Source organism: Petaurus breviceps, unplaced genomic scaffold (assembly GCF_028583685.1).
Source record: "Petaurus breviceps papuanus isolate PSGF00001 unplaced genomic scaffold, PetGlider_PUasm1.0 90903, whole genome shotgun sequence".
Lineage (NCBI taxonomy): Eukaryota > Metazoa > Chordata > Mammalia > Diprotodontia > Petauridae > Petaurus > Petaurus breviceps.
The window spans coordinates 10218244-10242540 of record NW_027187376.1 but is presented as its reverse complement, the minus strand read 5'-3'; the positions used below and the strand labels follow the sequence as shown (position 1 = coordinate 10242540).

The 24297-nt window shown below is 35.4% G+C and overlaps 1 protein-coding gene and 1 pseudogene across 10 annotated transcripts in view; both read right to left on the bottom strand.

Moving 5' to 3' along the window:
• Window positions 1–24297, bottom strand: part of KANSL1L (KAT8 regulatory NSL complex subunit 1 like) — a 171006-nt gene that overhangs the window by 89945 nt on the left and 56764 nt on the right. For 8 of the 10 annotated variants that reach the window (XM_069075237.1, XM_069075238.1, XM_069075229.1 and 5 more), the window contains exons 4-5: window positions 17194–17391; window positions 6957–7078 (exon numbers count right to left, since the gene is read on the bottom strand). In XM_069075237.1, coding sequence (XP_068931338.1) covers window positions 6957–7078; window positions 17194–17391 — 320 coding nt within the window. The remainder of the gene's footprint in view (window positions 1–6956; window positions 7079–17193; window positions 17392–24297) is intronic. The other 2 variants (XM_069075233.1, XM_069075235.1) reach the window with 1 other exon arrangement.
• Window positions 8698–11975, bottom strand: LOC138151540 (vesicle-associated membrane protein 4 pseudogene; annotated as a pseudogene).

The window sequence follows — 24297 nt, the reverse complement described above, 5'->3', positions numbered from 1 at the left end:
AAGGAAAAAAACCCATGTGTTAATCTTAAAATCTCCATTATCTATTGCAGGAATCTAAAAACTGAGTAATGGGAGGGAAACCTAGTCAACTGGGCTAAAGTTAGAATTATAATTCAAGATTGATTTTTACCTCCGTGCATCAGAAATTCCTGAAATTATAAACACTTCTGTCTAGCCTCTAAAAAATATGGTTATAACAACTTTACATTACATTTCCATAATACTTTGAATAACATCTCAACTAAATAAAATAAATAACTAAATAAACTTTATAATATTTTGAAATGTAGTAAAAGTAGTATACAGGAATTAAATCTGTCCCCTTCTGACTGGTAATATTGGTTTGTGTTGATGTTGGGACTTAACATAAAAGAGAATCAGAATCACAAAATTTTCAAAGTTAGAAAGGACTTCAGTAGTCAGATAATCTAACTCATACATGGAAAAGAATTCCATCTACAACATACTCATTAAGTGACCATTCAACCTCCAATTGAAAGCCTTCAATGAGTGGAAATACACTAATTCCCAAGGCAGCTTTTTCCACTTTTGAACTGTGTTTTAAGCTTAAATGTGCAACTTCAGTCTCTCCTTCCCTCTTATTGGAGGAGAAAGTAACAAACTCCTCCCGATAGCTTTCCTTATAGAGGGCAGATACTAGACTCTCAGATCATTCTACTTTACATTTACTGCTCTGCCTGGTTTCAGCTCCCTAAAACCAGATGTCCCCATGCCATGTATGTCCATTTGTTCTCTTCCCCTCACTTTCTTGACTCCTTTTGTATGTTGTCTCCCCCTATTAGATTGTAAGTCCTTGAGGGCATGGACTGTCTTTTATTAATTGTTATAATGCCATGCACAAGCATGCTTTCCAGAAGAATGCTACTGTGAACAGCTTTTAAGATTCTGATTACACAGTATAGTGAACACTCTATTTATTCCATAACAAATCAAAGTAAAACATCCACAGAAAATCACAATATAGCATTCACAATATTATAACTTATCACAGAAAATCACAATATAGTATTCACAACAGCTTATCATTAAAATGGTCACATAGTTTTCACCAAAGTGGTCACAATATTTAGAACAAAGAACAATCATCTCAAAGTACAATAGTCAAACTCTTCCACTCATGGGGCACATTTAAGTTAACTCAGTCACTTATTCAGCAATCAATTACTAAGTATCATTAATCACTAAGTACAGTAGAAAATACTCTACCCCTAGGTTGCTAGTAAACTACAATTTCATCATTACTCAGTACCCAGGGAGAGAGGTCTTTTCATCTTGACTTGAGGCCAATTCTCAGATTCCCTGGATCCCCTTCCATGGTCCCAGATTCTACCTGGATTCACCAGACTATCACCTGGGTTCAACGGCAGACAACTCCCAGTTCCTTGTCCAGCTCTCTGGGTAGGTCCTGCTCCACACTGAAGTTCACAGAGTCCAGTCCATCTCAGATCCTTCACCATTTCTGCTCCAGAGAATTCAAGGCTCAACCAAGCCACAAAGTCCCTGCGTCCCAGTCATGCTTCCTCAGTCCTCTGCTTCCTCAGCCTTCTCCTGGGCTCCTCTGTCACCCGGGATTCCTGAGCTCCTATTCAGAAGCTCCACCAGGACAAGTTCTCAGGAAATTCTGGCTCAGTTCTCCATTCTCTCTTCTGTAGTGGCTCTGCCACCAGATGCTGGTCCAAGAAATTCTGACTGTGCCTCTCTGGGGATTTTCCTTAAATATACACAACATTAGCTTCCTGTTTCAGCCAACTCCTTCCTCTTACATCAGCAACAGGAGACAGGAGTTCATAACTTCTGTTTCCCCAACAGAAGCTTGATCAGTTACTAAGTGCCACTACCTTTGCCGACAGAAAGAGATCTTCAAATTCAAATTACATTATCATTACAATTGTATCCCCAGAACTTAGCACAGTTCCTGGTACATAGTAGGCACTCAAAATGTGTATTGTGTTGAATTGGATTTCTTCTAGTTCTGACCTTTAGGATCAAATAGGACATGTCTAATTCCTTTTCCATCTCATAGCACTTAAAATATTTGAAGCTATTTATCATATAGTCCCTTAAGTCTTTCGCTACTTCAAGTTAAATAGCTTTACTTCTTCCAGCAAATCCTCATATGGCATAAGCTCAAGGCCCTGTAGCATCCTAGTTGTCATCACCAGAATGCCATCCTTCATATGTCATACAGAGAATTGAACAATCTCTATCCTCCTATAAATCTGCAACAGGTACTCCACCCAAAGTGTTACAGGGCCACTGAGGGCCTCTAAAGACTTCCTCTAAATTTCTTGACATGGCATGGAACACAAGGCTTTTTGCCCAACACTCCCTAATAACATATTAGGGCAATAGCATATGAACAAACTCATAAATCTAAGGCCAAGAATTTTGGAAGTTAGGGGCAGCTAGGTGGCGCAGTGAGTAAAGCACCAGCCCGGGAGTCAGGAGAACCCGAGTTAACACCCACACAAAAAAACTAGCTGTGTAACCTTGAGTGCGTTATTTAACCCCAATTGCTGTCCAAAAGGGGGGGAAAAAAGAATTTTATAAGCTAGATTTAGAAAAAAAAAGTAATCGTGCTTCTTCCTCTTTCAGTTGTCTTCAAAGCTTGCATCTTTATAGAAACATTTGAGAAATACCGAGTTATCTACTTCCAACTGGGCCCTCATGGCAGAAAGGTACTTCTCTCTAATTCTCTAACCCACTCACCACAAAACCTGCTCCAAATCTATCTCAAGGTTCCCAAACCAATGCCTCTCCCACTCTTTTCAGTTAAAAATTTCACCTATTACTTTAGTGTTGAAATATAGACTGTTCTCCACAAGCTGCCTCTTCTCATCACATCTCTGATATCCACCATAATCTCCTTTAGTATCCCAAGAAGAGATGGCCTATTTCCTCATCAGGACTAATCCCTTCTATTTTACTTGTATCCTAGATCCCATCCATTCCTGACTTCTCCATCTTTTACTCATCCACTCCTGACTTCCTGACTTCCTTTAAGTCTCAACTAAAATCCCATCTTTTATTGGAAGCCTTTCCCAATCCTTCTTAATCTCAGTGCTTTACCCCTTTTAATTATTTCACATTGTCCTGTATATAACTTGTTTATTATCTACTTGTTTTCATGTTGTCTCCTCTATTAGACTATAAATTCTTTCAAGGCAGGGACTGTCTTTTGCCTCTTTTTTTAAAAAATATATGCACAGCACTTTGTACAGAGCTTGGCATATAGGAGGTGTTTAATAAATGTTGATTGATTAATTGATCTTTGAATCCAATGACCTTTTCTCAGTCCTCATCCTTCTTGACCTCTCTGTAGCATTTGATAATGATAACTACCTTCTTCTAGAAACTCTCATATTAATCTCTTAACTCTCCTTCTACTTGTCTAACCACTTCTCAGTCTTCTTTGCTGGTTCTTCAACTATGTCATGCCCCCTAACTGTAGTTATACCTCAAGACTCTGTCTTGAGCCCTCTTTTTTTCTCTGTAATATGTCACTTGGTCTCATCAGCTCTCGCAGGTGCAATGATCATCTTTACATAGATCTTTCCAGTCCCAAAACATCAACTGCCTATTGGACACCTTAAATTACAAGTCCTGTAAGCATCTCATATGCATCAAGACCAAAATGGGATTTGGAAATTCACGCCTCTTCCAAAACTTCCCTGTTATTGTCAAGAGCTCTCACCCCATCCTTCCAGTCAGTAAGGGTTACAATTCTGGTCTCATCATCAACATCTCATTCTGACTCACCCCAAATATTTGATCAGTACCTGACTGTTTATTTCTATCTCCACAACATCCCTCAGAACATCTTCATCCCACTCACACAACCATAGCTGTTTTTGACCCTTATAACTTCGCACTTGAACTATTGTAATGGCCTCCTAACAGATGTCCCTGCCTCAAGTCTCTCACTTCTCCAATGCATTCTCCACACAGTTGCCAAGTGATTTTCACAAAGCACAGCCCCATATATGTCATCTTCCTACTCAAGAAACTCCAGTGTTTCCCTATTACCCCAATGATCAATAAAAACTCCTCTATTTGACATTTCAAACTCAAGTCCTTTCCTGTTTCCAATAATCTGATACATACCTTTCTCCATTTATTCTCTGGTTCAGGTACATAGGGCTGTTTGCTGTGCCCCATCTCCCATGGCTCCCCTTTCCCTTGCTGTCCTTGATTCCTGGAATCTTCTGCCTCTTAACCTTCACTGCAAAGCATCTTTGATCAAGATTCAAGTCAAACTCTACCTCCTGCAGAAGGCCTTTCCTGGTTCCTCAACTGTTGGTGCCTTCCCTTCTAAGATTACCTTTTATATACATTAAATATGTGTGTATGTATCTAAAAAACGACATTTACCTATGTTTTTATCTCCCCACTACAATATAAGGCAGATGACAACACCTAGAATCATGCCTGGCATGAGTAAGGCCTTAATCAATACTTTTTGATTGCCTAATTAGAATATGGATTATCTTTCAAAGCTTAGTTAATAGCTGGCTTTAATGGGTGTTAAGGTCTTTGCATAATTTTCACTTTCATAACATATCAAAGAAAATGTTTAAAAACAAACCATGTAAGCATTAATATTAGTAGTAGTAAACAATATATACAAAGACTACAACAATGTAAATGGAAACTCCTCTTTTGCAAAAAGTAGGGGGAGCCACAAATGTGGAAAAACTGTATCCACTGTCAAAAATTTCTTGATGTACTGACAGGTTTGCTGATTTTTTTCTCTTTTCTTCATCTTTTCCTTTTTGTAAAAAAAAAAATCTGTAATAAGGAATGGCTCTCTTGGAGAGGGAAGAGAGGGATTTGGGGGAAAATCTAGGCAATGTAAAGACAAAAGATATCATCAAAATCTATTTAAATATTACTGGTAGGTGGCACTTATACAGTACTTTAAAGTTTTCAGAGCGTTTTACATAAATTTTTTGTGATTTTCACAAAAATATTCTTGTGAGATATGTACTTATAGTATTATCATACTCATTTTGTGGATGAGGAAATTAATTTGGCAAACTTAAGAGATGATTTCAATGATGCCAAATTGCTTCCCAGTACAAAAAGAACTCATCTTTTAAACTCAAAGATCCTCTCCCATGATAACATATAGTTATGAATCTCAGAATTGTTCAATCCCCAAAGAATCAAAGTCACAGATATCCCAAATGTTAATGGAGATGTTTATCACTTAATCTGCCAAATGTGATCCATACCATTGTTGTCTTTCTGTTTGATTCTGCTCCTAACTCGTTGTTCACTGAAGTGCCTACCCCACTATTTATTCATTTATTTCTTTATCTGCCTGTATAAAAACACCTTTTCCTTCTCCATTGTCATCAAAGATATTCTATTCACAAGATGATGTATGAGAATATTAATGAAGAAATAATAAAAAAAAGGAAAATGGAAAGTCATGCAGCAAAAGTGAAAGATAACATTTAGACAGATCAAATACTATAGTAGAACATCAAAATAATAATAACAATAATAATAATAATAATAATAATAAAAGATCTACAGAGAAAAGCCACTAGGAGGCTGAGTAAATCTTGTATGGAGGATCTAAAGCAGAAAACAGGCAAGAACTTCACAGAATAAGAAGGCATGGATAGGTTGTAATCAGCACTAATTGATAGGATTACTACTTCCTACAGTTATGAGATCACAAATGCAGTGATGAACTTATGGATTCTAAAACTAATTTGAAAAAGATGTATTATGAACCAAGTTGTATGGAAAAGTGAATAATTCAAAATAGGTGTGATAACAAGATTTAAGCAAGGAAGTATTTTTAGAGGACATTGAGCTAGACAACCTTATTTTACAAATGACAGAAGTGAAGCAAGCAGAGGTTAAGTGACTTTTCAAGGATCACACAGCTAGTGAGTGTCTAAAGGAAGGATTTGAACCCAAGTCTTCCTGACTCCAAGTCCAGTGCATTTTCACATGATGGCTTTAATGATCATAGTGATCATTGAATGATAACTTTGAATTCTAGTCCTTGATGGTCTTTTTAGAGATATACTAATATATTAACAAATTATTCATAATCAAATGATTTAAGCCCTTTCATGTTTGTATTTTATAATTGAATTGGTATAGCTGTTATAAGAAAACAAACTGCACATTACAAAATTTGCTATGTAATTTGAAAAGCCAAACCAGAAAGTTGCTTTAGTATAGTGAATTCCAAACATAAAAGGTATCTACCAGTTTTCCTTTACTAATGTTTTTTATGGCATTAGTTTTCCTTTAAGGAGTTTATACATTCCTCTGATGTGGAAGAAGCTAGATTTTTTTTCCTTTTTCAAAGTAGAAAGATGACCATTTGTGACTGTAAAACACTACATTTGTACACAAATACACCACATTTGTATATATACCTACACACATGTACACATTCACACATGTGCATATACACAGATACAGAAACATGTATACATACACACCTGTGCAGATGTACATATGTGGACATACACATATACATATATGTGCATATGCATACATACATAGGGATAAACAGGGCATAGTATAGTTTGTATTTAGGGTCAGTATAACAATGTGACACCTACATAGCAATTAAATTACTTCATTAGAAAACTAAAACGTTCCTGAGACCTCTTCTTTCAAAGGTAATGCTATTAGGTTTAATTAAGTTTAATTTCACACAGCTTGGCAAACTTTGGTGAAAGGGTTAAATTCAGCTCTCTGCCTTTTTTTGTTTGACCTGTGAGTTAATGCATTAGCCAACCCCTGATTTTATCTAAAACTATCTCTAAATCATTAATGACTCGGCTTTAGCAATAGACAAAGTTAGAAGGAAGAAGTAGACCAAATTATTTTGTAGGGAAAAAAATCAAAATAAGAAAGATGAGACACGAGCTTAAACAAAAACATATTATACCATTACCTACCTCCTAGAAATGCCATTAGCCAGTCGTTTATCTTTACAGGGCTTAGAAGAAAGGGGTGATGAAGTAGGGGACAAGTTCAGTGGAGCAATCAGACTGTTGATTATTTCAGTCAGTTGTGCACTCTGCAAGAAAATAGTCAACTTTTTAGTATTTCTATGCATGAATCTGAACATTATCTAAATTTTAGACATCTGTTATCACTTAAATGTTTAAATTCTCCTAGAAAAAGCAAATTTTACATTTTTAGTAAAGGTTTTACTCTCACAATTACTACTAGTATTGGCTGTATCTTCTCATATGTACTTACACAAATGTAAGCAGCCAAAAAACTACCTGCTTTCTATTACTCTTTCTCTACTATTGTCATTGTTTATTGTTCTCTCTAACCACAAACGTTTATTCTGGATTTTTAAAAAATCTAATTATTTGATGTTGATCCTAATCTTATTTAGAGTGTATGAAGACTTTTTTCTCGAAAAATCAACTGTACAAGTAAGAGTGGCAGACATGGTTAAATAGTGGCTTGACTGAAAACAAAATCTGCTTTTACTAGATTAAAAGTTCAAAATCAATCAACAGTGTTAAGTGATAGACACAAGAGCTAATGCAATCTTGGCCCAATTCAGAGGGGCATAATTTCCTAAAATGACGTGATAGCTACTCTTTACTTTTCCCTGCTGAAAACATCTCTAGAGTATTGTGTGCAGATCTAAGTGACATAGTACCTACAAAGGATATGAGTTAATAGCTTGAAGAATGTATAGAAACCAAACATGAAGATGAAAGGTCTTTCATATCATATGAGGATCACTTGAAGGAACTGGGGATGTTTAGTCAAGAAAAGAGAAAGCTTGGAGATAATAGCTATAGTCAAATAAATGGAAGTCATTTGAAAAAAGGGACTGGACTTGCTCTGTTTGGTCGTGATAGGGCTGAACTAGAAATGATAAGTGGAAGTTGCAGAAAAGTAAATTTAGGCTTGATCCCAAGAAAAATTTCCTAGCAATGAAAAATATCCAGAAGCAGAAAGGGCTGTGTCCAGAAATTAGTGGGTACTCTGTCACTGAAAGTCTTTTAGCAGAGGCTGATGACAGTTTATCAATCACTTCATCAAAATAGAATAGGGATTCCTTTATGAAATGGGTTTTAATCAACTAAAAGCCATTGAAATCCTTCCTACCTCCAAAATTCTGTGATTTTGTGTTTTCTATCTTGACACATTTAAGTATATATGTTAATATATTAAGTGAATTATTTAATCTAACATATTACCTGCAAACACTATCAACCTCTTTCCCCATCCTTCTATCACCACCAAAGCCAACAAAATACCCAAATCCCAGATATAGATAGGAAAGTTATATCACTTTGAAAAAAAATACCTCTTTTTGAAAGTCAGCCTGTGAGTGAAACTAGCTAAACTTGTTCTTAGGGATGGGGAAATTAAAGAATTTACTAGAAGATCTATAAGCTCCCTTGCAGCTTTAAAAATTCTGTTATTATAGGAATGTGAAAGGAAAGTTAAATCTACTTATATAGTCACAAAGGTGTATTCCTATTATCATCTTAAGAGAAGTGCAGTGAATCATTTTTATATTGCTATCTCTTAGCAAACACTTCCACTTTCCAAAAACATATATTTTATTATAATTAATTTCTCCTTTTAATTTATATTTATATTTAATTTATACTTAAAATTCTATTTTAAGTATAGAAAAATGCACATGCAAAAAAACTATGGCATAGCTCAACCCATGTACTTTATTCAAGAGTTAATCAATAACCATTATGAACTTAATATTTTAAGAATAATTTATTTCAGAAAAAAATGAGTAAAAAAATTTTCCAATTTTATTTTTCAGGAAATAAGTAACAAATATGCAGATGTAGTGAAAAAGCAAATTCAGGAGCCATAACAACATAATTTCTTAAAGAGAAGGTAAATGTACTTGTAAGAACATTTTCTTTTTTTTTTTATGTTTACTGGAATGTCTTTAGTCACAGTTGAAAGTAGCAGTATTGAATACATTAGTTTCTCCATAAATATATGGAAACCATTTCTAAAACCTAATTTTTTTACTTGAGAAAAAATATAAATTTTGTAATCATTAACTAAATAGTTGCCATTCCTTTTTACATAATGTTTCATCTCTTACCTCTTACTCTATCCCTGAACATGATGTAATAAATCCCAACCTCTCTAGTTTACAGTAGGAAATTGTGTTGAATTATAAATATCATCATCAATATTTAACTCTATATACACATAATGTATTGGCAAGTATCTAGTTTCAAATTAGGTTCCTATAACATGGCAAAGTAGATGTTTCTGTTTTAAAATAAATTAACGAGAGCATATTTTGGTGAAGGGGAGGCGGCTAATCAGGAACTTGTCAATGCTCCAATTTGAACTGGACACTTGCCTTTTTACTTCTTGAGGGAAAAAAAAACACTTTTGAAAGTCATATACATATTTCATTAAATTATGCAGCAATCTTCTTTTTTTTTTAATTGTCCCAGAATTGTTTTATTGAAGATCTCTGGTCACCAAATCATATCTGATATTCCAGGACAATAGGAATGATAATCACCAGCAAAAGGAGCAGAGCCATGATGACCTTCATTTTGCATCCATGCCACCACAATTGTTTGCGAAGCTGTTTAGATCTGTTGCTAAAAGCTGCTGCATTATCTGACAAGCTTTCTGATTTCTCTTGTAATCCATCCAGTTTCTCTCCTCTTTCAATCACTTTTGTAATATTCTCTTGCATGACATCAATTACTTCATCCACCTGATTCTGTACATGCCTAATTTTGTCATTCTGAGGTTCAAATTTTGTTCCAGATGGGCCCCTTAGAAAAGAATCCTCTTCTCCATCTGAATCTTCTTCTAAAAGATTTCTCCTTTCACTTTTCACGGAAGCAGTGACATCATCATCATTTAGGTGGTGCTTGAATTTAGGAGGCTATCTTTACTATTCAAAAAGTTGTTTTCCTTTTCCCAACTTTAAGAGGCAGATATAAACCACCTGGGCATCTGCTGGGAGGCTTCTGGTGGCCCCTCAGAGCCAGACCAGGCAGGCTGGCCGGCCAACAGGGGGAGGAACATTTTTCAATAAAAATCAATGTAACCAACTCATAGGATTCCCTAACTCAGACTCTGGCTCAAATTTTTACATATTCAATAATTGATTAAGTGCCTAAGATAATGCAGGACAGGAAGCTAAGCACGAGGTATACAAAGATAAAAATAAAACAGACCCTTCTCTCCACAACAGTGTGATAATAGGATCATAGATGCAGAGCCAGGAGGGCCCTTAGAGGCCAGTGAGTTTAACATTTTTATTTGACAAATGATGAAAATAAAGCACAAAGACATTAAGTGACTTTTCCAAGGTCACATAGTTAGTAAGTGTCTAAAGTAAGAGTTTGAATCCAGGTCTTCCTGACTCCAAGTTCAGTGCCCTTTTCACTTGTACTATTATGCACTACACCTGGCTGCATTTAAAGACCACAATGATCTTTGAATTATGATTTGATTTAATGTATTTTCAAATTACTTATGACTAGTTAATTTGTGACCTTTCCTGTGACATATTTTATATACAATCGTCTCTAGATAATCAGCATATTGAAGACTGATTATTAGCTATGCATTTCTCTGTCACTCAGGATGCTTCTCGGCTGCTTCCTCCTGATAATCTATGCTTAGGGAAAGCAAATAAAAATTAATAGAAATAAAATAACATTTATGGAGGGATTTAAGTTTGGCAAAGCATTTTATGTATCATTTGATTCTTATCACAATCATATGAATTGGGTGCTATTCTTAATTGTCATTTTGTAAAACAGGAAAACTGAGGCAGAGATTAAATGACTTGCCCAGGATCACATGGATGGTAATCTTGCCACAGGATTCAAATTCAGGTCTTCATAACTCCAAAGCCAAATGGCCTCTCCTATAATTCCACTACTTCCATAGGTTCCTGATCTTTGGAATATGGACATTCCCTCTAGTGGTACAGATTCCTACCCACACTTTTTCATCCCCTATGAAAATTTGTTCATATGCTCCTGTAAATCTTTCATGAGGGTTCCCCCAGTAGGACAATGTCTTTCCAACAGAACATAGAACAACAGACCTTGTAAGCTGTTCACCAAGTTATCCCTTGCTCTATCTACTCAAAAAGTCCACCTCCTTGTTTGCTTATACATCTCTCTAATGATGTATATTTCCTGCTTCTTTTCTAGTAACTCCTCATTCATAATATATTACAGACTACTCACACCCCAGATACTTCCTTGGGTGTCCAGTCCCAACTAGATTAAAATGTAATTAAGAGATATTTATCTTGTTTTTCCTTCTTGCTCTTTGGGAGAGATATTTATCAAAATAAATAAAATAAGATGCAACATAAAAATATTAAGTTAAGGTGTTCTAAGCCTAATTTCTATGTGAATTTGACAATATTTCTATGTGAGTTTGATGATAGGCCTTCATTTTCATTTTCTTTCTTCCTGAACTGAAAGTTAAGCTGAAGTTTCATCTTGAATTATTGTGAATCTGGGAATCTCTACAATGTTTTGGGGCTTGATACACATCAGAACATTGTCAATCAATCAACAAGCATTTATTAAGTATTTATTAAGTACCAGGCATTCTGCTAGCTTCTGGGATGCAAAGATCCCTGTCTTCAAAGATCTTAAGAGTCTTAGGGGAAGGGGAAGAAATGCACACACACACACACACACACACACACACACACACACACATATATATATATATATATATATAGGTGTGAGGTAAGTGGGAGGGGTGTATTCTCACTTTCAGATATCTTGAAAGACAGAACATTTGATGCAGTCTTGTTCTTTCCATCTTATTTTTTTTTAAAGTACCATTTCTACTTTCTTAAGTAACACTGTGATGCTAGAATCAAAATATGAGAGGAATTTCTTATAGAAATATCCCCAGGTGTCTTCCACTATAATTTTTCTAATTTCATTCTTAAATGCCATTGGGACAATGTGCTTCAGTTGGATCTCTTGCCAAGCTTTGATTTTTTTCCCCCTTTAATATGTCTCCTTTTTTTTCTGTTGGTTTTTTTTTTTGGAGGGCAATTGGGGTTAAATGACTTGTCCAAGGTCACATGGCTAGTTTTTGTGTTAAGTGTCTGAGGCTAGATTTGAACTCAAGTCCTCCTGATTCCAGGGCCGGTGCTCTATCCACTGTGCCACCTAGCCGCCCCAATATGTCTCCTTTTTTAAGGAGGTGATACAACTCATAATCATTTGTCATCCTTGTCCATAAGATTTTACAAACTAGTTTATGTTATAAACCACTATTGGCCTCCAAAGTCATCACCTATCTCTCCTCCTGACAAAAAGCACAAGCATTTGCTAATTAAGATGGTTTCCATTTCCTTTTAGTCTCTTTATTTGTCAAATGACTTACATCAGCTAAACTTTTTTTTTCTTAGGATAGGTTAAGATAGCTTATGTCAATATCCACTCTTTTGTCTATTTCTCATTTTGAGACATTGATGGGCATATAAATGGGAATGGAAGTGATTTCATTTGTATACAGATCTTCTGAATGATTCAGCTCTTTATCAATGCAGGTCAAGACACTGAAATTGTGTTTAAATAAGTCAGATTGGAATTGCCTCAAATGCATGCCATTATCTTCTTATTTTTATTCTTTCTTCTCATTGGGATTTTATTTCAATCTTTCTCTAACAAGAATGTAGTATAATGACAGCTCAATTGGAAATGACCTCCATATAATAAAGTAAACAGTTGTTTCCAATTTGCCAAAATATAGCCATTTTCACTTTTTGTGATTTTATTTGGTGTTCACAGTGTTCAGTGCTTCCAAGCTCTTATGGAGAGAAAACTATTCATGATATACAGACATGAGTCTTATAGAATCTATTCTGTGGTATCTCTATTTTTTACTCTTGAACCATATTTTCTAACATGTTTTTCACTGTCCTTTTCATTTAAGTTACCAAGTATTAAATTATGTGTTGACTTAATTTGGAAGATTATAATAAATTCTTCCTTGCAACAGATAATACTATATAGCTGAAATTATTGTTAGGGTGGTCTTTTTTCAGATATTTATTCTGAGTACTGAAATATATGATCAAGTATCCCATGAAAAGATATCGCTTGTTGTCTTTGAAAATCTGACAAAAGAAACTCTGCTGACTCATTTATTTGCCTCTCCCGAGATAATCTGTGAGCCATCTTTCCATTTAACTACTGGCTTTAGCAACCTGGTTTAATTTACAGGAAGAATGTTAATACTGATATGTTCCAGACCTTCTGTTAGTTTGTCCATTAACACTGGTCATTGAATGATGATCTCGTACATTTATTGAACAAGTATTTATTAAGCACCTATTATATGCTGGGTACTGTGGTAAGCCCTGGGAAATGCAAAGACCAAAATAAATGTCTGTTTTCAAGAAACCTACATTCTATTGGGGGAAAACACTCACACAGAGAAGTAAATACAAAATATATGTGTATATAAAATAAATACAAAGCACTATTGAAATTAGAGGAGTGCTAACAACTGAGAAGATCAGGGAGAGCCTTGTGCAAGAGATAGTGTTTGAGCTTAGCCTTAAATGATACTAGTGATTGCAAAAGGCAGATATAAGAAGCAGAATCATTCCAGATCAGAAGGGACATACTTTGCAAATGGAATGCCATGTATGCATACAACAAATAAGCTAGTTTGACTGGAACATAGAGTACATGAAGTGAATAATGTGAAATAAATCTAGAAACACAAGCTAGAGTTGGATAATGAAGATAATGTCAAACAAAGGACTTTATATTTGTTCCTATAGACAGTAGGGAGGTACAGAAAGTTGTTGAGCAAAGTGGTGACATGGTCAGACCTATGCTTTGGGAATATCTGTGTGGAAAATGAACTGAACAAAGGAGACAGTTGAGGCAGAGAAACCAATTAAGAGAATATTACAACAATTCATGCAAAAGATTATAAAGGCCTGAACTAGTGTAGTTGTCATATGATTGACAAATACATACCGGAGAGGTATCATATATACAGGAGAGTTAGAAAGGATGAGGCTTAATCACTGACTAGATATGGAGAGCAGAGGAGATGACAGAAAGTAAAAGCTCAATGATGACTGAAGTTTAAAAAGTTAGATGAATTGAAAGATGGTGGTAGGGGCAGCTAGGTGGCGCAGTGAATAGAGCATCGACCCTGGAGTCAGGAGGACCCGAGTTCAAATCCAGTCTCAAACACTTAACACAAAAAACTAGCCCTGTGACCCTGGGCAAGTCACTTAGCCCCAAATGCCCTACCTTTCCCTCTCCAAAAAGAAAAAAAAAAGATGGTGGTACCTTCAAAATAAATAGTGAAGCTGGGGAGAGGGTTGGATTTGATGATTAAGTTTGACATTCCTACATTACATGCAATTGGACATGCCTAACAGGCAATTGGTAATATTGAATTTGGAAAGACGCTAGAAACCAGTCAGTATTGTTAATTTGTTCATAGGTTATCATGGTCAAAGATTTCTTTATCATGTGTCCACCTAATAAAAAACCTAAATATCATACAACCCATGCAAATCTAGACAATGTAAGCAAATCCTAAATTATGAAATTCCAGTTTTTGAAACACTTATATGAGTGTTTAGACCATCCTCCCGCTCCCTGAACTGCCATTATTGACAGGGCATCTTCTCTCATAATCTCCCAATGCCTCTCTTCCTCTTGTAAGAGCCATCAATGTCCCTTCCAAAAACAATAAAATCTGGAAAAAAATTAAGACGTGATCTTTGTACCATGTAGGTAACCCAGTGATATTAAATAGGGTGGGCAGAGAGAAAGAAAAAAAGTTACAGGAAAAAAGTTGTATCTTTGAAGTAAAACTATGGATTCAGAAGTAGATGAAGAAACTAGATTTAAAAATAAAGTCATTTTAGAGAACTGGCAACGGGGGAGATTCTTAGGCAAGACTTTATTGCCCTTAAATATATTCCCATAAACTACCTAAAATTCTTTCAATAGAATGTTACAAGATCACAGATCTAGGACTAGAAGAAACCTCAAAAGCCATCTGGTCCAACCCCTTTATTTTACAGCTGAGGAAACTGAGTCCCAGGTAGGGTAAGTGTCATTCCCAAGTTCACACAGATAGTAAATGTCAGAGGTGGAATTTGAACCTCATTTGTGTTCACCAGCAACTATTTTTTTTTAACGCTTTATTAAGTTCTGATTTACATTGTTCGTTTCCGCCAGATTTTGAGTTACAAAATTTCTCCCCGTTTTTCCCCCACCCATCCCCCCAAAACAGCAGTCCCACAGGATATCCCCACCTCCAATCTGCTCTCCCATATTTTCTCCCATACCCGTTTCAACTTTTCCAGTGGATCTCTATGCCTCAGTGCCTGTATCTTTTTTTTCTTAATAACATGTAAGATGGTATTAATAATAGTATATATATATATATATACACACACATATATATATATTTGAATATTTGATTTTAAAACTTTCAATTCCAGATTCATTCCCTTCCCCCCCTGCCACTCACCCCAACCAGCAACTATTTTTAAAAGGGAGATATATAGGTGAAGGTTTTATCACATTTCTTTTCTTCTACTACCTAGCAGAGATAAGTTATACATATAAGCTGGAATGTTAATTCAGGCAAAATGAGAAAAAGTCATATGATAGCCAGTTTTGCAACATGGAGTACTTTCCAGAGGATGGAAGGCATGGACAGAGACAAAACTATGAATAGTAGGAACTTTGGGCAACATAAGAGTACGTGGCACCAGGAGACAAGAGAGGGACATGTAAAGGATAGTAGGAAAATGCCAAAGACTAACTCCACCTGTGGGTTATCTCCAGATATTGAAAGTATAAAGAGCTCTGATTGCTCCTTTTCTTTTACTTCCTTTCCTATATCATTTACTTCACCTGCTACAAGGACTAAGAACTATTAACAATGCAGTTCAATTACACTTTTGCTTAGATAGATTTCTGAGGGCATTCCTAAAAACCAGAACAACTTACAACAGATTGTATGAGACAATGCATTCTTTTTCTTCTCTTCTTTATAAGACTTACAATTTCACTGGTGTAGGGAACTGAAGTAAGAAACTTCTTGACCAAAGTATATCAATATCTTCTTTGTGGTTTATGATCTTAGAGAGTTACCTGAGGAACACATGATCATGAAGCCAGTTCTTTGTCAGAGGCATACCTGAATTTGGATTTTTCAGATTCAAAGGACAATTTTCTATCCATTACACCATGCTGCCATGCATTTATAGTTCAAAAAAGTTGACTTAGAAATACATTTTATGAACACGTATTGGTTAATTGGCAAGTTGGAAATCTGCTTCTATATAGGATTATTCATCTGAAGTTTTAGATTATCTGTGCTACTGCTCTCCTTTATTAGACTGGATAATTAGGAGTGGCTATATACATATTTTTCTAAATTTAACTAGAAGTTGATATAATAACCTGATATATCAAGAAACTAATCCTTGGGATGTATGTCACATGTCCAGGTATGAGTTCATAATAGTTTTCCAGATTGCTAGCAAAGACTACAATATCCCTATGGTCTGTGCTAGGTATATTTTCATTCAAACTAGGCCTACAACTGAAGATCCCTAAAGGATCAGGTTGATTACAGGGCCACTTGGGAAGACTAAATTAATTCAAAGATCACAAGCATGGTAAAGCGTAGAATCAAACAAAATTCCTGGAATTACCAATGATAGAATCCAAATAACAAGGGAGACTTCAGAACCAAAATGATCTAGAGAAGGCACATTTTAATCTTCTTTTTACATACAAGTATTTTGTGTAAAAAAAAACGGCCATTCAATATTTGGCATAATTAATGAGTAAGGTACAGAAAAACAGCCTATCACCTGAAAAAAGTCTTTGAATAAAGTTGTCTTGGAAGAAAACAGATTTTCATTTCCAGCATGAAAGAACTACCCCATAGTAGCTTTTGGTCATTTATTTATATTTTAGACTTGCAGACATAGTAATTATAGCAACATGCTAAAAGGAAATTTTACTAAATTAGTGGTATAAAAAGTGTGATCTGTAATTATGATGATTATGTGTGTGTGTGTGTGTATGTATGCTGTTGTCCATTTAAATGCTTTCAAAGGTATAAAAAATTGACTCCACATGAAATTCTACTCCTACTTCACTTTACCTGTTTTTCTATGTTTCGAAGAAGTAGTGTAGGGCTACTTGGTGACATTTCAAAATCTTGTTCTGGTAAAGAATCTTGTCTCTCCTGGGGAACCTGAGAATTCCCTGTGGTGTTTAATAAAGTTCCTTGGTCTGTCAATTGTATCTGCTTCTTCAAAATATCTTTTGGAAGTTGGCATTCTTCTAGGACCACTGTTCCCTAAATAACAGCAATTAAACATAGTTCGATTAAGGACAAAATTCATTCCATATGATTTTTAGAATTACATATAAATGCAGACTTCTTAATACTGAAGCAATAGAAAGTGAAAATTTAGAAAGTATTTTTTTTAAAACATGAAATGTATTAAAGCATATGTAATGAAAAATCAGCAAATATAGGACTTTGAGTTGAAAGTGACTCCAAAAATACATCTAGTCCTACTCTCTCATTTTACAAATGAGGAAAGTGAGTCTGACAGGTCACATGACTTGCCAAAATTCACCACACCAGTGACTACCAAAAAGTGGGGAAAAGAAGTGAATAATTATCTTGCCAGAGCATGTCTGACCACATCACTCCCCTGAAAAAGAATCCCCATTGCTTCTGAAATAAAATATGAATATTTCAGCTGAGCAATTAAAGCCCTTCTGATACCTTTCCAGACTTATTATGTATTACTCCTAGTTACATATTTTACATTCCAACCAAACTTGTTCTTTTCTTAACTCAACATTCCATCTCTTCTATGCTTTTGCAAAGACTTTCCCTATATGGCTGGAAGACTCTCTTTGTTCACTACCATCTCCTAGAATTCTTGGCTTTCTTCAAGGCTCAATGCAGTTTGACCATCTCCTATGGGAAATTTTCCCTAGTTATCAAAACTCTCAGTCTCCTCCAATTATCTCATATTTACTTATCCATGTAAATGTTGTATTCTGCCAGTAAAATGTAAGCACCTATTATCTGTCCACCATTTCATAATCAAACTGCTAGACAAAGCTCTCTCTCTATAGTCATTGTCTAGGTGCAGTAGAAAGACCACTGAACCTTCAATCACACTGAGTTTGAATCCTGGCTCTCTGTGACCCTGGCCAATCACTTCACCTCTCTCAATTAACTCAACTGAAAAAATAAGGCATTTGGAGTAGATGACATCTAAGGTAATTTTCATCTCTAGAATGTGATCCTGACCTCTCACTCACTGCTCAACCTCTTGAAATATAGCTTCTCTGTCATCAACTATACAAACTATTCTTTCCAAAGTTACTGCCTCAATCAACAAATCCAAGGTCTCCCTAAGTGCTTTGCACAATACCTGGTATATAGTAAGTGCTTAATAAATACTAGTTGACTGACCTTTTATATCCTCATTATTCTTGACTTCTCAGCATCAGTTGACGGTGCTAATCCACTTTTCTTCCTAGGTACTCTCCCCTGTCTAAGTTTTCATGACACCACTATCTCTTTTTTTCCTACTACCTGACCAGTAGACTGTCTTCTTTCCTGGTTCATGACCCATGTCCTGCCCTCTAACTGTGGGTATAGCTCTGATACTAGGCCCTCTTCTCTTTCTGACTACACTCTCTCCCTCTCTCTAAATGATCTCATCAACTCCCATAGATTCAAGTATTATCTCTATATAGATAACTCCCATATCTATACATCCAACTTTTTCTCCTCTCTTGAGTTTCAGGCCTATATCACCAACTGCCTATTGGATATTTTTTATGTCCCAAAAGAAGTTCAAACTTGATACATACAAAATAGAACTGATAAACTTCTCCTAAACTTATGCCTTTCTGGAATTGCTATATTTCTGTTAAAGGTACCATCATGTCCCCAATTTCACAATCTCAGAGTTGTCCTCAACTCTTTACTCTCACTTATCATATCTTTTCAGTTGCTAATTTTTGTATGTGTGGGTGGGTGGGGGTGTTAATTTTTAATGTCTGGGCCTCCTTATCCCAACCAAACTGGAAGTGCTGAGGTCACTCCCTGGCCCAAACTACTGCTGATCAGCATGAGAGCTCTGACCTGCTCCATTTACTTACATGCACTGTTTGTCTCTCCTTAGGCAGCCTGGTAGTTCCTGTTTCAAGGAGGCACCACATTGGTGCTCAACTGAGTGTAGACACCAAACTGGCTTTAGTTTTATTGCAACTCAGAACTCCCAACCTCAAGTGATCCACCAGCTTCAGCCTCGGCCTTCCAAACAGCAGGAATTACAGGCATGGGCCACCACCTCCACCTGAAGTCTGCTTAATTCCACTTCCATAGCTCTCACATCTATTACCTTGTCTCTATTCACAGATAACACTCTAGTCTAGGTCTTCTTTTAGGCTGTCATCACCTCTCATCTAGTCTACTAGCATACCTTCTTAATTGTTCTTATTGCCTTGATCAAATCCCTTCTTTCTCCAATCCATACTCCACACAACTGACAAAGTGATATTTCTAAAGCACAAATGTGACCTTGTCCCTTCCCTACCCAATAAGCTCCAATGGTTTCTATTACCTCTATGAGCAAATAATAACTCTTCCACTTGACATTTAGAGTCCTTCATAATCTGGCTCCAAACTATGTACCACAATTATCCCTCCTTCAATCATTCTGTCTAGTCAAAGTGTACTGCTAGCTGTCCTTCATAGACAACATTCCACATCCTGCTTGCATGCCTTTGTACTAGCAACAGTCCCTCATGCCTGAAAGGTACGTCCTCTTCACTTCTACCTCTTCAAATATTTCCTTCTTTCAAAGTTCAGCATAAACATCATATCTTAGAGGAGGCTCTTGCTGATTCTCCCAGGGTGCTGATGCCTCTTCTCCCAAACTACCTTGTATTTACTTTGAATGTATTTTATATCTGCATATCCATGAACAGAATGTAAGTTCCTTGACATCAGAAGCCATTTCAATTTTGTCTTTGTATGGCCAACATATGGCAGGTTGCCTAATAAATGTTTGTGGAATTTAATTATTCTCTTCATCATTCAAAGCATTCAAATGTTTAGATGAGCATGACATTCAAATGTTTAGATATTGAGGGGATTCTTACAATGGGTAGAAGTAGTTTACATTTATATAGTACTTCACAGTAATAGAGTACTGTCAAATGTTATCACTTCATTTAATGCCAACAACTGTGTTAGGTTAACACCATTACTTAGATGGATCAGGATAACATCTTCCACATCTTGGGCCATCCCACATACCTTATCTTCTACAAATTCTTGTCCATGTTTTTCTATAAATTCTCCCTTGATGTTCCACATAATACACTAGAGGATTTTCTTTACTTTTCTGAATATTTCTGGAGGATCAATTTAGCACTCAGGTTACCATTCCATTATTGTCATCCTTCACTCTAATTATATGACCAGTTCATTTTATTCTCTGGTTATACTTGTCCTTGATACATTGATGCCAGAAAGAAATTATTTAGAAATGTAGACTTTTGTGGCACTGAGCAGCTTGGGATGGTTTAAAATATTGCTAAATTCCCTAAATGCCATCCAGTTTGATCTCCTTCTTATTAAATTCTAATATTAGGTCACTGTTCATATGGAGTGCTTGTCCAAGACATCCATATAATATATATTGACAAAAAAGCTCAACAAGTTGCCCATTTAACCATATGTCATAATCTGGTATAGTGGAAGAATACTGGAGAACTGGTTTTGAATCCTGACTTTGACACTTACTAGCTGTGTAAACCTAGACAAATAACATTATGGAAACTGTTTCCTCATCTGCAAAATGGGTCGAACATGCAATACTTATTTCACTGAGAAGTGAAGAAATAACTTTGTAATATATTTGTCATTCACTTTATTTTCTCAGTATTGATGTTTAGAATGATCTCTGCATGTCATAATGCAACGGTGCTGGATTTATAATTAGGAGAGACAGAGGTTCAAATCCCACAAAGAACATTTGCTAGCTGTATGACTATAAGCAACTCATTTAACCAGAATTTCACTTTGTTCATGTTGAGAACTAAAATAATATCTATATGGTCTATCTCATGGGGATGTAAGGATTAAGTGAACTAATGTATATAACGATTTTTAATTAAGAAAGCTTTGTAATAGTCCATATTTCAATGAAAATACAATACCATGTACAAATAGAAACATTTAGAAAATCTAAACGTTGATAGGGAGATAGTCTTCTATTTGGACTCTGTATAAGAAATCTACAACATTGGCTGTGCATGTATAATATACATATATCTTCCTATTTTATGCCCTGATTAAGAGCAATAATCAATGGATCACTGATTAAAGTTATTTTCATAGAATCTTATTTGATTTCCAACTATGCATGGAAGCCATATTTCTTGAGAAGAACCTTTATGGTTGTATTTTGTTCTACCAAATCCAAAGTTGTTTTTTTTTTTTAAATCAACAAGTAGGCAAAGTAGGATGTTATATTTTCTGTCAAATTATATGACTGAAAATGGGCTCGGTTATAGAAAATCATCTGTGAAAATCTATTTCTTCTTTATTCATGCTTTCATCAAAACAACTCTGATGTTTGCACAGAGAGTCCATTTCCATAAAACGAGTAAGCTGGCCTAGAGATGAGAAAATACATCAGTACATCTCTTGTTTACCTTTTGAGGGTTCTTATAATTGTTTATAATATTTTCCATTCATTGTCTCTTTGATTTATCATAAAGATATACTGTCATGCTTTAAAATTATGTTGCTTCCAGCATGCTTCTAGATATATTTTGTCAAGTCCAATCCCTCTTCCTGAATTCATCTTTAAAAATGTCATTACCACTGTCTCACCTAATACTTCAGCTACTAAGATGATAGAATTCAAATATTGCTGCTGATGAAAAGAGATTACAATAGAAATGCCTTCAGTTCTGATAATTTTTCAAATATATTTGTTGCAATCCCAGTATCCTCTAAAAACATTCTAATGCTGATTTAGCTTATGGTTGGATCTCACATCAAACCCTTTATAGGCTTGTTTATTTGTTCATTACCCTCCATAAGGTAAAAAATGCCTGTAATATCAACCCCCCTACAGTGGCTGTCAAATAAGCATGCAATCTAAAGATGTGTTACCATTGTCCATCAGATTTTTGTGCTTTGAAAGATTAATTATTTGCTGGCTTATGTGATTTCTGGATTCTTTGGGTCTCTTTACTGTAATAATTTTTAAAATAGGTTAAATTTCTTAGCGAAATAAAGGGCGAATCAGAGTCAATATCTTTACTTATCCACTTGCCATTTCTCAAGGTTGGTTACTTGTTTTATTAAACTATGTGTTATAGATATAGCATACATCTCATCTTTATTTTCTCTTCTAATATTCTGTTGATTTTGACCTGTGTTCTGTCAAGTCAATTTCTGATTATACGAGGAAATAGAGGATTCTAAAATCACTCCTGTCAATAACCAATTTTTCCTGTCAAAATGCAATTTAATTTTTAAAATTCTCCATCATCTTCTGACACTATTTTTTTTAAGCAATTGGGGTTAAGTAACTTGCTCAAGGTTACATGGCCAGGTGTTTCTGGGTGGATGCTAAGTGTCTGAGCCTGGATTGGATCCCCCAGGTCATCCCGACACTGGGGCCAGTGCTCTTACTTGCTGTGCTACCTGGCCACCCCCTGACACTCTTTATAAAGAGAGTTACAGTAATGTATACATATGAATCTTTGTAATATATATATATATATATATGTATACACACACACACATAAATACATATACACACGCATATAGCATTTGCCTTTTTCATTTCTTGGTTATAAAACCATATTTTTACCACTCTCTTTCCTCTCCACCCCAAAGTTTACCTTCACATTGAACATACTAAGTTTATCAAGGAATATTTTTGTTTAGAGAGTGAGTTCTGGAACTAGAGTCAGCAAGACCTAAGTTTAAATCTAGTCTCAGACATTTACTAGCTGCATGACCCTGGGCAAGTCATTTAACCTCTGTCATCCTCAATTTCCTCATCTGTAAAATAGGAATAATAATAATAGCACTTACCTTACAAGGTTGTAGTGAGAAAATGAGACAAGCAAACCTTCAAGAACTATATACATACTAGGTAGCACAATTAAATAAAATCACCACTTTAGGAGTAAAAAAGCAAAAAGTTACGCAGAAGTATAAAAATGACAATAAGGAGTTTTGACTAATTTAAAAGAAAAAGACAGCAACTATCAAAGGCCTCTTTCTGGAAAAGGAATATAAAAAACTGGCTAAGTGACTGTCTAGCATTTTGCAAAAACAATAATATAATGCTTCTTTTAAAAGAGAATAAATTGCCAAACTCCTATATGTTCTACACTAAAGAAATCAAGAGATTTATGTTTTTGTTTAAATTTATTTCAACATAACAATTTATTCTAACTTATAATAAAGAGTATTGAGTGTATACAAAAATTTCTGGAAGTAGAGCATAATAGACCTGTCAGATGCCCCAGATTAAGTTGTACATTGATGATTATAAATTGTCCCAAAGAAAGTTAATTGGGAAACTCATAACCTGCTTTGTTGATTACTTGAAAATTATTTTTAATTTTAGTCATCCAAATTCTATTCATCCAAATAAATTCTTAGTATTTTGATTTCTTTAAAAAGAATAATTTTGGGGGGCAGCTAGGTGGCACAGTGAACAGAGCACTGACCCTGGAGTCAGGAGGACCTGAGTTCAAATGTGACCTCAGACACTTAACACTTACTAGTTATGTGACCTTGGGCAACTCACTTAACCCCAATTGCCCTATCTTCCCCCCTCCAAAAAAAAAAAAGGTGAAAAAAAAAGAATAATCTTTTATGATTATCAGATGGTCGTAAGAGGGAAATGTACTTCAAAGTAAATAATGACACACCAGTCTACAAATGCAATTCATAGCTAAAAGCTATGCACTGCCTTAATTCACTTGATCCTAGAACACTGCACTATCTATGCCTTGTCAACTATCAACTATCTTTTGTAGTAAGCAAATCACAGGGGCTGTAGATCTCATTAGAGCACAGATCTATTGGGGAAAAGAAATGACTAGTGATTTAAGTTGTAACCTCCATCAGGGAACTAACTACAAGTGAATAAAATGACATCGAATTTCACAATAAAAATAATTGCAAAGA